General features: G+C 37.7%; 1 protein-coding gene and 1 non-coding gene across 3 annotated transcripts in view; both read left to right on the plus strand.

Annotated features, from left to right (window-relative positions):
- Window positions 1-1,167: 1,167 nt before the first annotated feature.
- Window positions 1,168-1,239, plus strand: trnaq-cug. Its single transcript has one exon. It is a non-coding gene; the product is annotated as a tRNA-Gln (tRNA).
- A 2,604-nt stretch (window positions 1,240-3,843) lies between these two features.
- Window positions 3,844-15,095, plus strand: part of dennd4a (DENN domain containing 4A) — a 31,079-nt gene continuing 19,827 nt past the window's right edge. For both annotated transcript variants that reach the window (XM_023352524.1, XM_023352532.1), the window contains exons 1-11: window positions 3,844-4,065; window positions 9,905-10,236; window positions 10,363-10,609; window positions 11,274-11,343; window positions 11,440-11,609; window positions 12,392-12,630; window positions 12,748-12,814; window positions 12,961-13,019; window positions 13,120-13,264; window positions 13,996-14,171; window positions 14,477-14,577. In XM_023352524.1, the coding sequence (XP_023208292.1) occupies window positions 9,926-10,236; window positions 10,363-10,609; window positions 11,274-11,343; window positions 11,440-11,609; window positions 12,392-12,630; window positions 12,748-12,814; window positions 12,961-13,019; window positions 13,120-13,264; window positions 13,996-14,171; window positions 14,477-14,577 (1,585 nt within the window). In that variant the 5' untranslated portion in view covers window positions 3,844-4,065; window positions 9,905-9,925. The remainder of the gene's footprint in view (window positions 4,066-9,904; window positions 10,237-10,362; window positions 10,610-11,273; window positions 11,344-11,439; window positions 11,610-12,391; window positions 12,631-12,747; window positions 12,815-12,960; window positions 13,020-13,119; window positions 13,265-13,995; window positions 14,172-14,476; window positions 14,578-15,095) is intronic.

The following is a 15,095-nucleotide window of genomic DNA, read 5'->3' on the forward strand; positions in this document are numbered from 1 at the left end:
GCCATGAAATGTAAAATAAAATGACTTTACCTTAGATGAGCATTTCTTTAAAAGCAAAAGTGTTGGTAATCTAATTTGAAGCATTCAGATGTGAGTCAATATTAGGCTCATTAAGAAAAATGGCCACATATCTAGATTGAATGATATTTTATATTCTTCTGAAATAAAAAAAAAATCAGTGACTGATATAAAATGTTTGACTTTCATCATGCATATTTTAGTAACAAATGTCTGTCTGTATAGATACCCCCAAAGAAAATCCTGCCAGCAGGGTCAGTTTCATCTAAATATGCATCCTTTGGCTGCACTTTGTAGTGACTAAATCCATAGCAGAGCTCAGCTGCAGATCTTTATTGTTGTCACGTCCTGCAACAGGAACTGTGAGCATCCAACAGACCAGAGCTGAATCCATGCTTCGCTACTCTAAGTGTATAATCAGTATTCATCTCAGTCAGGCTTATAATTTTCACCAACTCTGTATGCAGCTGAACCCAATTTCAGATGGAAATGTACCTTGACAGACATAACTCAGCATAGAAATAAGTCCTTCAGCAAATTAAGCAGAGAACAGTAGTTAAAAGGCTTATCTAATTAAATTCAAGAGTTTAGTGATCAAAGAACTAAATTATTTGATAGAAAACGTATTATACACTAGTCTTAATACATACAGTATTTTTTTTTATTTACTGACAAGGAATATATGTTCCTTTCCTCTATAACTTCAGAGGAATTACACAACAATAACCTCAAACATGGAAGTCCTTCCCACTATCGTAGATCCTGCAATTCCACCGATTGGCCACCAGGCGGCAGTAGGTGATCTTAGAAGGATTAAAGTAGGGCGTAAAAGTAATAACAACATACCGTCCTTTTCTGCCACACTCTCATATTCACCATATTCATTCACATCAAACCACACGTAAATACGCTTAAGATAAAATCACATTTGTTTGCAATCGACGACGGAGTCTCGCCGCTCAAGAAGGCAGCATGCTGGAGGAGCACTGTTACTTACTTTCGGAGGCTTTTAATTATTTAAAAACTTTATCCCTATGTTTCTGGTAGAAAAATTACGTTACTTTCCCCGGTTTAATATCTGCTGTATAAGAACATGACCAAATATGTGAATTGCATTAAATAAGTTGAAGTATTTCCCGTTGGTCACGTGGTTCCATGGTGTAATGGTTAGCACTCTGGACTCTGAATCCAGCGATCCGAGTTCAAATCTCGGTGGAACCTAAGGTACTCTTTTCATCTTTTATAAAAAAAAACAAACAAACAAAAACAAGACACATTCATAAATACTTCCTCTTTTCAAAGTTGTGTGCATGTCTCTATGTGTTAAAAAGAATTTAAGAATACTGTATTGTGTGGCAGAAACAAAACCTTATTTGACAAACCCATGTGACAGCTATCAGGTATTCTGAGGACACCTGTTCTGTATTGCATTCTTTAACTCAATACAAAACAGTTTTACATCACATTTCATCAGCATCAAGGTTTTTATAATTCAAAAAATGCCAATGTGTTGCTCATGTAACATCACTTTACTTCAGGATTACTTTGCTTATCCAGATTTTTAACAATTAATTTACAGACCGTTTTCCTTGGACCGATTTGCAACTGCATCAGTTACTGTCATCTTCTGAACCCGCCCGTTCTTGCATGGAAAGTAGCACACACAGAACAGTTGCTGTTTTGTTTTTGATCTGCAGCTCATGCTGAGTTACCCTGAGATCAGAGTGTCCCATGCAATGCCATTGCTTTGAATACATCTTCTGGTGAAGGAATAAAATCGACTTGTCTCAAGTTTCGAGTCTTCTTAATAATTAAAAGTCTTATTTCAGTGACATTGAATGTGGGCTTTTGCTGCAAATTATTTATGTTACATCATGAAGATATTAATGCAGTCATCATAATTGATGAGAAGAAAGCTAAAATAGTCCCTGACCACTGTACGTTAAGGCAGAAAGAAGCACATATAATATTCCCACTGCTGCTTAAAGTCAAATTTGATTAACATGAGAAAATAGTTTATGGTTCTATGTTGCAGTAGATGTAATATAATAATAATGATAAAATCTATAACTACTGTATGCTGATATAATAGAGAACAGACTGTTGTCTATTTAACGCTGCAATCCACTTGATTTTTCAAAAATATTATTCAAATTAAATTTGAGGTTTTAATGACACATCTATTCTTTCAATTCAAAATGAGACATATTGGATTTTCCTACCAGTATTTACCTCTTTTTTTAGAAATTAATGGTAAATATTTTAAAGTAATAAGATTTAATTTGTCACACCGCAATAGTGTGAGAAAGACAAACAATATATATCATCGTAAAACGCCACATAGTTGCAACATCAGAGATGACACAATAAGATGGAGTCCATCTGAACTCTTATCTACTCTTTCTACCAAATTGTATGTCTTCATGCTCACCACACGGGGGCAGTATTAGGCTGTACACCAGGAAACACCTCTTCAGTTCTGCATCAAATGAGAATTTTGATGAGAATGAGCTGGGTACACTTCTTGTTTATTTGGAAACTGAAGCTTGTGCTACGTTGAAGTGAAAATTTGTCTGAGCTTGCTAATTAAAATAAATTAATTCAAAGTTCAGGTCTCCATCAAACTATTTTCTTGATGTCTGCTCTAGTTTTCCTTTTTTTTTTTTTTTTTTTTTTTAGCCAAGATTGAATATTTACATGAACTAAAGTTGATGTTTATATGTAAGTTGTTTTTTGTCTGAAAGATTCAGGGACTTCCAATACCAGCATCAAACTCAAACTCAGAACTGCCTTAAACTCAGAAAAAAATATATTTGTAATCTAAGTATGCTGACTGCACAACAACAGTGGTAGACAAAAACTCCAGCATAAGTTGTAATTAACTCTCTCATCTGCAGGCCCTTGCAGCCAAAAAGCTTTTGAAAAATTACAGGACAGGTTCAATTATATGCTAGTTGTGAAGGCAGAAAGCAAACATTTCAATGGGTTCAAAATGCTGTGGCATTTTCAAAATTGTAGTTGTTTCAAGATGGCAGTCCACTTTCATCAAGATCTCATTGACTTCTAGTCCACATCCTGAAAAATCTTACGTTCAAAATAAGTCAAAATTATCTACGGCAAGTCAGATAACTGTTCAGAACCTTTGACAGCACTCCACTAACTTTAAAACAAGCCTCCACTAACTTTAAAACAAGCAGCTGTAAACATGCAATGCAAAACTGACCAGAGAGAGGGGCTGCGAGGTTTGGTGGAGGACAACTTGAGCTGGTGTTCTGATGACCTCGGCTCTGTTGTATTGTATCAAAAGTACATGTGTTGATTTTTAGACTTTGTTTTGAGTCATAACACTCAGCTGCACTTTATCATTAGGTGATCCAGTTGGTTTTTGTCATTGAGGAAAATCGACGCATTGGAAAGGAGTTAGTGAAAATATTAAGTGAATTATGAATTTCTGTAATGTAAAATTTCATGATTTAAACTTTTAAATGGTTTTGTGTCACTAATTTTTATTTTGTTGCCATTTTCGCATCTCTGTGGAGGTTGATAGTTAAGTATGTGTTGGCATTTTTTTTATATATAATTCTGGGACCTTCTATTTTTGTTATTACCTGATTCACAGATTCTAATAGAAATATGATGGAGGAAAAAACCGGCGGACTGTACTGTTTTTAATTAACATCTTCGTGTATGAGCTTGTCTAGTTTTCTCAGAAATAAGTGTGGAGAAACACCAACTGTTTCTCCACCGCCTCGAACGTCGATGTTTCTCTTGCAGCCGCCAGCGGTGTCATCAGTGACGTCAGTGAGGTTTGTAATCAGTCACGTGGGCAACGCAGGTCGGGATAAAAACGCTCCTCTGCACTACACCGTGAATTTATTTGGATCCGTATGCTCTACAGGATTGTTCTAATACGCTAATATAACAAGATTATAAGCATAAAAAATTGAAACAAATAGTCAAAGTGAGCAAAGAGGAAAGCGTTTGAATTTTTCTAAGAAATCCGGAGGCGCTATCATATTCCGCAGATCACCCTTCTGTCTTCGTGATGTGAGTAAATATTTATTTTACCGAGTAAAAACGCAAACCTATCTACTGTTTCAATCGGTGCTATTAAGATGTTTATTTATTTCCAACGTAGGAAATAAAAACACATTCCCTCACGTTACGTTAGACGTGATCCCGTTAATAGCAATTTAATATTGGATTAATGAGTCGACTGTACCAACGAGGTGGAATTGTTAAAATGTTGTGCAGATATGCAGGAATAACGTGATGTTTTCGCCGTGATTTGTTGTGCGTCCATCGGCTCAACTGAACCGAATGAAGGCGTACTCCGCTGCATCCTGTGTTGATGCTGTGTAAAATGGCTTTTTTAAAATGTGGACAAAGAGTAAAACGCTTAGGCCAGTCATATATTTTTAATATGATTATTTATTCAGTGCAGATATTCATCCTGTGAACGATGCGTGGTTTGCAGGCTAATCCAGCGCGGCTCCTTTGCGTTTTTTCTATTCCGAGCTCCACCTTGGAGTGTGCTCTCCCTCATCTCTCTGCTCTGTTTATCTTGGGCGTGTGTGGTCTCTTCATCTAGGACCTGGGTCTCCCTCTCGGTCAGACAGGAACCATGCAAATGGCCGATGAGGGTGAAGGTTGTCTTTATGGCTAAGAAGGAACAGATGCAGAGTGAAGCAGCCTGCATGTGTTGGTGGTTCCCTCTGCCCATTGTCCCTGCCCCCTCTGTTGTTAGTTCAGCTCTTTAATCCCTGCCCAGCCGGGCTGTCCAGCAGGCGCTGCCTCTGTCTCATGGGTGACATTAATTACAACAATATAACTCAAAGCAGGTTCAGGTTCAAAGCTTGATTAAAGATCGTATAACACCCAAAGAGAACCTGTTTCTAGAGGTCTGTAGTTATGAAGGTATTTTTTTTTGCAAAAATACCCGCAGAAGGCTTATGAAGTTAATACTTTAGTGGAAGTGTGGGAAAATGTTCTTGAAATCACATGCAGATGATCTGTATTTAGAAGCATTTTACTCGGACTCAAATAAAAATATTTGTAGTTTTGTCCAGATACATTTTAGTTAAAGAATGCTAAATTGTTACAAATATTATAAAGTTTGCGACTGCTTGTTTGTTTGTTCATTTTGTTCATTTAGTTATTTATTTGGTAAATTCCAAGAAAATGTATTTTAAAAGTAGAAATGACAGAAAACATTACAATGCTTTGCGTGTAGGGTAGTGCTAAAATTACCAAAGTGATGTAAGACCATGTGAAATTATTTCTGAGAAATAAATAATTTTTCTTGAAGCTGCTTGAACCCTTGGAGCTAAGTCTCTTTGAGGGGGAAATAACTGTGATGAAAGATTGGAACTAATTGACAGAAGTGCTCTACAAGTTACTGCTTGGCTAACAGTTGCGGATGACTCATGTACACAGTGGATGTGAATGGGGAAGTTGGTTTGTTAGCTGGCAAGAAGAGGAAATCCGCCATGTCCTTATTTGTAGTGAAAATATGAAGAAAAATGTGGTGAATGAAAAACTTGCAGCTCCTGTGGAGCCCATGAGTCACTCACTGCCAATCCTGAGCCAACACAGGATTGCCCTTATTAAGACATAGACGAACACGAGCTTTCTCTATCTATCTATCTATCTATCTATCTATCTATCTATCTATCTATCTATCTATCTATCTATCTATCTATCTATCTATCTATCTATCTATCTATCTATCTATCTATCTATCTATCTATCTATCTATCTATCTATCTATCTATCTATCTATCTATCTATCTATCTATCTATCTATCTATCTATCTATCTATCTATCTATCTATCTATCTATCTATCTATCTATCTATCTATCTATCTATCTATCTATCTATCTATCTATCTATCCATCCATCCATCCATCCATCCATCCATCCATCCATCCATCCATCCATCCATCCATCCATCCACCCACCCACCCATCCATCCATCCATCCATCCATCCATCCATCCATCCATCCATTTTGTGCTCAGAGTATCATTTCCGAAATATGAAACTATGATTAGAAATTATAGGTTGATCTAATGCTTCACCTATTTATATACATTGGGAAAAAAAGTCAGGATTCATCTGGGAGCAATTTGCCAATTGAGGATAGATTTATATTTTAAAAAAATCTAATGAAAATATGTAGACATAATCTTGACATTATGACAACTTGTTCAAGCATTTTGCATATGCAGTGAACTTATGACTAAATCTTGCGGAGGTTGAGACTATTCAACAGAGACCCATATAATTAATTTTGGACAACATGACATACGTATAAAAATGTAGGAAAAAGCAGATACATGTTCATAGTCACGTGCAGGGATGCACCAGAGCAATTGCAACATGTTCAGAAAAACGAGAAATGGCTTTTTTGATGTGCACAATGTTGTGAAGACTGAACAAGCAGTTTTGAGAATTTCAATTCTGTTCTAAGAAAAGCTGTAATATTAAAATAAAGCTAATAAAATCACACCATAAAACAAAGCATGTGGAATAATGATATTCTACTCTAATTACTGAGCAATCAGAATTGTGTTTGTGATTGAGCAGCACAGGCAGAAATGTTCTACATGCACTTCGCTTGCTTAGTTTTAATATTGTTGCCATGGTGAGGATTAGCTATAAATTTAGTCTTCTGCTTCCTGATGAGGGGGAGGAATAGATGAAGTCAGTGTCGTGGTAGCTGAGAGAGCAGAGATTACATCTTTATTTAATCCAGAACCTTTCAAGTATTATGTGACACATCTGTTGTGCTACCAGATGTGTATCTGTGTCTGAGCACTTAAGCAGTAATCACTGAGAGCAGGTATTTACAGAGTGGATTTAGTGTTATGTCACACTAACGACGAGGTGAATGGGCTGAAGAGTCATTTTTAATATGAAGTAGATTCTCAGCACTGATCAACCAATGGATTCATCATTTGAAAAGGAATTTTAACGTCCTATTAGAGCAAAATAGGACACCTAACCTAAGGGGAGAATCAGCAATATGTCTGCATGAAAATTTGCAAGGAACCTATTTCAGATTTTATATTTTAGAGCTTTGGTGACAGCAACATTTGCAAATACATAATTTGTTCCCTTTTCTTTGGTTTCGTTAACCGGACTTAAAATATTTTTGCCTCTGAAAAAGCTAGATGGGGACTGGTTTTTTTTGTATGCATGAAGGATTCAGAATTGTGTTGTGAATTTGTTAACAATTTTTTTTTTTAATGACCAAAAACGCCTGCAAGTAAAAATGTCAGTCAGTGTCAGAAAAATCAGCTTTCAAAGCCTTCTTGTTAATTTACCTGTTTTTTTCTTCACTTGCATCAACGGATTTTCCTGGATTCTCAAAATCTGCTGTGCAGTGTTGAAAATGGACACATCAATTTCTTCATAAGATTGTTCACTAGCATATTCTGAAATTCCTAAGGTTTTAATACACCTTTTATTTGGAAAAACAATATATTTTCTATGTTACAATCCATTTTTCTTTAAATAAATCTGCAACTGACTGGCTTGTGTTTTGGGATAGGTTAATGACTGCTTTGCTAACATTTTCTGAACTGCCATTGACTGCAGGAATGGTTTGTTAAATGCATTAAACAGCAAAGATTATACTTCCCGTGTTAGGCAAATCTGAGCATAGAACTACATGTTTTTACTAGTGGGCTTATTCAAATGATTTGATGCTTCTCATAGTGCTTAAAAATAGAACTAGCGGTGCAACATGAAAACAAGGCCATCTTAAAAGAGGCATAATTTGTTTTTGTCTGATGTTGCCGGCAGCGTGAGAGAATATTTGTAGTGTTACTAAAGAATAATTTAATATAAACAAAAACATAAGCATATACACATTTAGATCTCAAAGCTTTAGATTACAGAGTTAAAAACTCATCAGCAAACAAAGGGAATACTGGACAGGAACAAATGTGAGATGAGCCTACGGGGCTATGAACGCTCTAGAGTTGATGAGTCATGATTTATAAAACCACTGCTTCCAGTCTGCAGTAAACAAGCCTATTATGAAATACCGGATACATTGAGTTGAACAATGCTTGCAAATTGTTTGGAAGGTTCTGTAATGATTTCAGTCAAATTCTTAAATTTCATCCCCATTTGCTCCCTGGCTAAATTTTCCTTATTGAGTATCTCTGTCGTGATTGAAACCTGCAAAGGCGTCAAGTCCTCTAAAGGTGAAGCGAGGCCACGGCTTCCTGAGGTCCAGGGTGCTTGAAAGTGACACAGCCAGCACAGAGGGAGGGGGAAACACTTTACGTCAACTCACACATATTGCAGCTATGGAAAAACAATAAATAAGCAGTGAGTGTGGGGGGACTGCTGAAAGAGATAAAGCAGGCTGTTGAGATGAAGTAGAATAAGCTGACCCAGTGAGAGGGCTTGCAGGATTCTCTCTGTTCTTTGTGACAAACACACAATAAGCTGTTTCACAGGCGCTTCTGATAGTTCCTTCATTTATCATGATATTGTTGAGGCCTAGAACAAGTGTTGCCTAAACATTGACTTGGTTCAAGCTTTGGAAATAAAAGAACTGTCAGAATGCAGTTTAAATTTAGAAAACACTGTGCTTTCTATTCTGTTTTTCTTAAGAGATGTGTTTTATTTCACCAAATCAGTCATGGGCCCTATAGGTCATGAAATGCTTAACGCATATCATTGCGAAATATTGTGTTTTTCCAGACAGGAATGTATGTTAAATGATTCCAGATGCTACATATTCTTGCTTCGTTTCTGTAATATGAAGTACATTTGTAATGCCCTAAGGGCGGATTGTTTTCTTGCCCTATTGTGCTTCTTTTTGATGTAGCATGCATATTAAGCTACATAGATTTTCTTTTTAGTTGGTGTAGTTTACTATTTACATGACCAAAATCAAGAAGCATGTAAAAATAAGTTGAAGGAAAATAGCAAGAGCAAAACCTGAGAGAAAGAAGCTGAGAAACCAAACTCCAGACTTAGTAATCAATGCACAATACAATGTCTGCAGTTAATAAAAAAAAACTTTACAATTATATTCAAATAATTAACATGTTTCAGACTTCAGGTCAGATGTTGCAGTTTCATTTCGGATTACTGTCATGCCCAACACACACATGTATTCATTCAATCCTTGACAAGAGGGATGGGACACAACTTTTTAAACGTTTCCCATGTCCTGATGATCTAAGAGAAAAAGCTTTGAAACAGTCTGTGGTAAACCAGATGGTGGCTCTCTCCATTTCTGACCAGCATTTTTATTTTTATTTACATCCCTGGGTGTCAGCTCTGACATTTTTCCCAACAACTGTCATCAGCATTGTCTATATTATATTAAAAGCTCATGCAAAGGTCTGTTTCACCAATAAGCACACATACTGTATATCAATCCATCATATTGCTGTTATAAAATCCTTTTTTGTTGTTTTTTAAAAATAATTTTTCAGTTTTTACTTTTGGACAATGATAGTCTTTCATATGGTGCAGTAGCAAATATCCATCCATATACTGAAGTGCATAGCCAGTTACTAGGGCTCAACTCAAAAGGCTTACTTTTAAAATACTTAAATAAGCTTTAAAATTATTTAAACAAAATAATTGTTTAAATCATTTTCAGTCTTTCACAATGTAGAGACTGATTGTGATTTCTTTTTATTAAGGATTTTTAGGTTTCTGCCTTTAAATCTTTTCAGCGTTAACACAATGCACTCATGGAGGTGACATATATTTAGCCATTCTTTCACTACTCAGCTTAGTTAAGTTGTCATGATAAAAAGCTGTTGCTCTTCTAAAGCTGCAATGAATTTTTGTAGTATGAGAAAAATGTATATTAAGTCCCCCCACCCTCCCCTGTTCTCTGATCTCCAGCTCATAGTGTGGGAATGGGACATGATGGAGGATAAAGGGCCCCGTGTAGCCGACTACTTTGTGGTTGCTGGCCTCACTGACTCATTCAAGCCCCTGGAGGAGGACCTGCACTTCGATGATGCCGGCACCAAGTCTGTTAAACCCAAAGCCCCTATTACCGACGTTGCTGTAGTGATACGATCCCTCGGCGAAGAGGTGCCCTTGGGCTTCACCTGTGTGGAGAGCACCCCCTCTGGCCTTTCAGCAGAGCTTAATGGCGCCAGCCTTCGGGGCCCGCAGATCTTCTTGTGCTACAAGAGAGGCAGAGATAAGCCTCCACTGACAGATCTCGGGTAAGGAGTGATCCTCGCTCACTGACTCTTCACTCACACAGCACCTCTAATCGCGTCTTTTCCTTGGGACATATTAATCTGGCTTAAAACACTGTTTAAATATTCGCACACTTCATTGTGTTTCAGTGTTCTGTATGAGTGGAAAGAGAAGCTGAAGCCTGGATGCCACATCGTTCAGACCACACCCTCAGGGCGCCCCGCCAACATCAGCAGCTCGTCTTCCCAACGCATCTACATCACGTACCGGCGTGCGCCGAAGAGCCAGCCTCACACCTCCCTGGCTGTCACCGAAATCTGCGTCATTGTGCCTGGCAAGGGAGAGACGCCTCCTCACACCTTCTGCAAGGTGGACAAGAACCTCAACAGTAGCATGGTGAGACGGAACTGCAAATTATCTGGATTTACAGTGCCTTGCAGAAGTATTTCTCTCCAACTTGCTCACATTTTGTCATGTTACAACCATAAACTTCATTGTGGTTTATCTGGATCAAATGGCAACAATCTCCTGTCAAAATAAAATACAATCTGAAAATGTGCCCTGCATTTCAATTCACCCCCTTTGAGTCAATATTCTGTGGATCCAAGTTTTGTTGCAGTTGCTGCTTTAGATATTTTGACCTCTGTCCCTTTGCATATTTTTATTTTCAAAGCTGGTAAACATTAGGTCAGGATGTCAAATGTCTGTTAACATCAACTGTCAAGTTATTCTACAGATTCTCAGATTCAATATTAGTTGGACTAGACCATTCTAATACACCTGTGACATGACTTCTGAAGCCAAATCTTTACATTAGTTTATTAGGAGTCTGAAATGCACAGCAAAAATGATCTACTTTTTTATAAGTGGTTTTTGTAAACTGTGTAACTTTCCTTATTGTTAATAGTTGTGTGCTGTGGTCCAACATTACAGTTTGTGGTTATAATATGACAAAATGTGTAAAAAGTTTGCATGCCACTGCACATCAAGTGTCTCTTCCAAGAGTATAAAACTATTGCAGCTTTTCATTTATCTGTGATGTTTTGTTTTTACTCATCAGTGGGGATCTTCGGTCTACCTTTGCTATAAGAAGTCTCTTGCTAAAGCTAACACAATCGCATACAAAGCAGGTAAAGAAAGACATTTATATGCTCCTGTGTGTCAGTAATGAATGGTAAAAACACAGCAGTCTTAATCCCACTTTGTCTTCTCTGCGTTGTGTTCAGGTTTGTTGTGCAGGTATCCTGAAGAGGACTATGAGTCTTTCCCACTGCCTGAGTCCGTCCCGATGTTCTGCCTGCCCATGGGGGCGATGATTGAGTGTTGGCCAGCTCACACCAAACACTCTCTGCCCGTTTTCTCCACATTCGTACTGACGGGTGCTTCTGGAGAGAAGGTATAACCACCAACCTGCCAAGGCCTTATAAAAAAAAAAAAAAATTCTGCTGAAGTTGTGTGGGCTCTCAGACAATCACAGACTTTCATACCAATATTGTTAAGGAGACCACTTCTCTCTTTAGCTTATGTTTCATTCACATCAACACTAGTTAGGAAGTTCCCATGCAGTTTGTGTCTGTTTTTCACGCACTCAGCCTTAATCGCCTCATTAAAGTTTGTTTCTCCATATCTACTTCCCTGTCTGCCTTTTTCACTGCATCAGGTTCTCTAATGCACTTGCTTGTTCAAGAGCTACAGCAGTATTTCCAAGAATGACAGACAATATTAATCAATTTTCTAGGTCTGACTGGAATCAAAAGTGTTCCAAGAGCTGTTTTAGGAATACTAAAAGGCTGTTAGCTTTTGTAAGCAATGCAGCATAAAAGATTTTTGTGTAGCCCATCTTTTGAATAATGAATGTTTTCTGCAGCAGTGTAGCTGGTGCGCAAGTCTGAATGCCTGAGTGCTCATTTATTTTTGCCTGCAACGTCTTGTCCGCAGGCTAGTGTCACGACGCCTCGTGCACACACTGATTTGTTCATTTACTTAGGGTAGAAATCTTTAACGTAGCGAGGATGATAATATATCATGCTGAATATTTCTATAATGAAACTGTAAAGAGAACTGGGAATTATTGGATTTTTTTTCAATGGTCCACTGGCTAATTCATTAGTCGTTTTTATGAGTATGCATACTTCATGCAGGTCATTTTGCTCACATTGTGATCGCATGTGTGCGCAGGTGTACGGAGCAGCCATCCAGTTCTATGAGCCTTACCCAGAGGAGAACATTTCGGAGCGTCAGCGCTCACAACTCGGCCTGCCGAGCTGTCATCTTGGACCTGACAGCAGCAGAAATATTTACAACAACAAGAGCATCTGTTTACTCTCACACTGGCCCTTCTTCCAGTCCTTCAAGAGCTTTCTCACCTTCCTCTACAGATATTCCATCTCTGGGCCACATGCACTGCCAATTGAAAAGTTAGCAGATATTATTTACTTGTTTTACTTGTGTTTTTGTTTTTTTTTGTAAACAAGATAATTTACTGTTACTCATTTCAGCAACTTTATTATTATGTTTTACTCTGTCTCTCACAGGCACATATCTCACTTCATGAAAAATGTTCCATTTCCCTCCATCCAGAGGCCAAGAATCCTTGTCCAGGTGCAGCAAGAACATTATTTTTACTCTTTATTATGTTATTTATCAATCCTGTATGTTCTTTATTTAATTCTAAATCCTAAATTCTGAACAAAAACTTGCTAACTTCTGAAAACTCATTATTTATTTAACTTGGTTGTCCTCCGTAGTTGTCGCCACATGACAGCCTAATTCTGAGCCAACCAGTGTCCTCTCCACTGCCTCTCAGGTAGAGAATTGAAAATTAATTACAATATAATGTAACGACAACATACCAGGTACTTCTTTTGTCTCAATAAACAAATCTCTTTTTATGTTTTTTCCTGCAGCGGTGGGAGTCTCTCCACACTTCTGCTGAATTTGGGGCCTAAAAATGCAGTCACTCTGCTTGTGCTGGCCGTCACTGAGCACAAGATCCTGGTTCATTCCTTACGTCCAGCTGTTCTCACCAGTGTCACTGAGGCTCTTGTGTCTGTAAGCATTTGGTTCTTTGTATCCTAATTTTTTAATGATAAAGACACAAAAGAGAATGATCTTTAATGTGAATGAGTGCAGTAAAAATGTTGAGATGGAGCGGTTAGTCACATAGAAATAAAAATTGGTCACAGTCAAATCTATTGATGTCCGAGCACTTTTAAACTTTTTCTTCTAAAATTCATGCATATTTATGAGATGAAAATAAATGCATAAGAATAAATTATTATACAAATCCACTCTTGTTTTATGTATTACGAGTTTTTACAGCTCTGTTAAGACATTTGCATCCACTTAATATGTTGAGTTTTTATTAAGGCATTTGAACTGGGTTTTCTTTCTATGGAGGGAAATTACTACTATATACAACTGCAATTATTAAAAAAAACTGGTTTTGTGTGCACAAGTTTAAATTTATTGTGGATGTTTTGGTCATTGGTCGGCAACTTTTACCATAAATCTGACTGGACATTTAATTGCCCTTCTCATCAGTATTGGTAGAGTTAATTGAAATGGGCCATTTTGAACCTCTGTGGACTAGAGAAAATCCTCATTAAATTTGAACTTGTGCAACAAATGCTTTTATCATCATTCCATCCATAAAAATATGGTTCAAATAAATTATTAAAAGATTCCCATTAATGTGACATTTATACCAACTTTCAGTGTTTGTGAACTTTTGACTGGAACTGCATGTATGATTTTTACAGATTTGTTTGCTCTCTTGTCAGATGATCTTTCCTTTCCACTGGCCTTGCCCCTACATCCCTCTGTGTCCGCTGGCCCTGGCAGATGTTCTTAGCGCACCCTGCCCTTTTATCGTGGGTTTGGATTCTCGATACTTTGACCTTTATGTGCCTCCCGCTGATATCAGCTGTGTTGATTTGGACACCAACACCATCTCCCAGTAAGTGACCTCTGATTGCAGACAGCATTTCATAGATCAACTTTAATATGCCCTGCCAAAACTCATTTCTCCTTGTTTAATGCAATTCTGAAAGTTATCCCCAAGGTTATCAGAGTCTGTCAGTAGGAGCCTCTCTTACATAGCTGGAATGTGAAGCATTTTACTCGACAGAGCACACATGCCTCCCACATCAGCTCACACACTTTAAGATGTCAGTTCTAATGTCGGTGAACCTGTTCTATCTTTTTCCAATATTTCTCCACTGTCCTCCCCCCTGCAATGAAAACCATCTGGTGTGCTTTCAGAAAAGACGAAAAGAAGGCTCTAACATGGAAACTCTTGCCCAGGAGAGCCTGTAAACATCTTCTGAACAGCCTGAATAAGCTCTATCAGCAGCTTACAGACGGTGAGTCCAGTCCAATGTTGTGTCATTTTCCAAAGTGGTTTCATGCATAATTTAGATCTCTACATGAGTCTGTTGAGTCATCTTGGGTGGTTGACTTTACAGGAAGCTGAGCTCACTATGACATAAAAACAACTTGTGATCTTCATCCTAGAACATCTTGCTAATGATGTGATATTAGTTGCCTTTTTGCCACACTGAGTGGCTACTTATGCCGTTTTTCATTTATAATATAAGTCAAATTTAGGATCTCTGCATGTCATCAGCCTGTAACTGTGTTCCACTTAAATGCTCAGAAACCAGTGAGATTTCTGAGCGATTTGACCAGGCTAACTGTCATTAGCAACACAAGCTAACAGTAATGTTTTTCTGTGCTCTTTTGCACTTTCAAACATTGCACCTTCATCCTACCTTAGTGTGTGCTAAAAATGTAATTGACATGTGCAAATAGAAGTTTTTTACTGACTCTTATCACTACATTATATAGGCATGGAAGCCATAATTTTAAAACCTTGCTTTGT

Source organism: Xiphophorus maculatus, chromosome 2 (genome assembly GCF_002775205.1).
Source record: "Xiphophorus maculatus strain JP 163 A chromosome 2, X_maculatus-5.0-male, whole genome shotgun sequence".
NCBI classification, from domain to species: domain Eukaryota; kingdom Metazoa; phylum Chordata; class Actinopteri; order Cyprinodontiformes; family Poeciliidae; genus Xiphophorus; species Xiphophorus maculatus.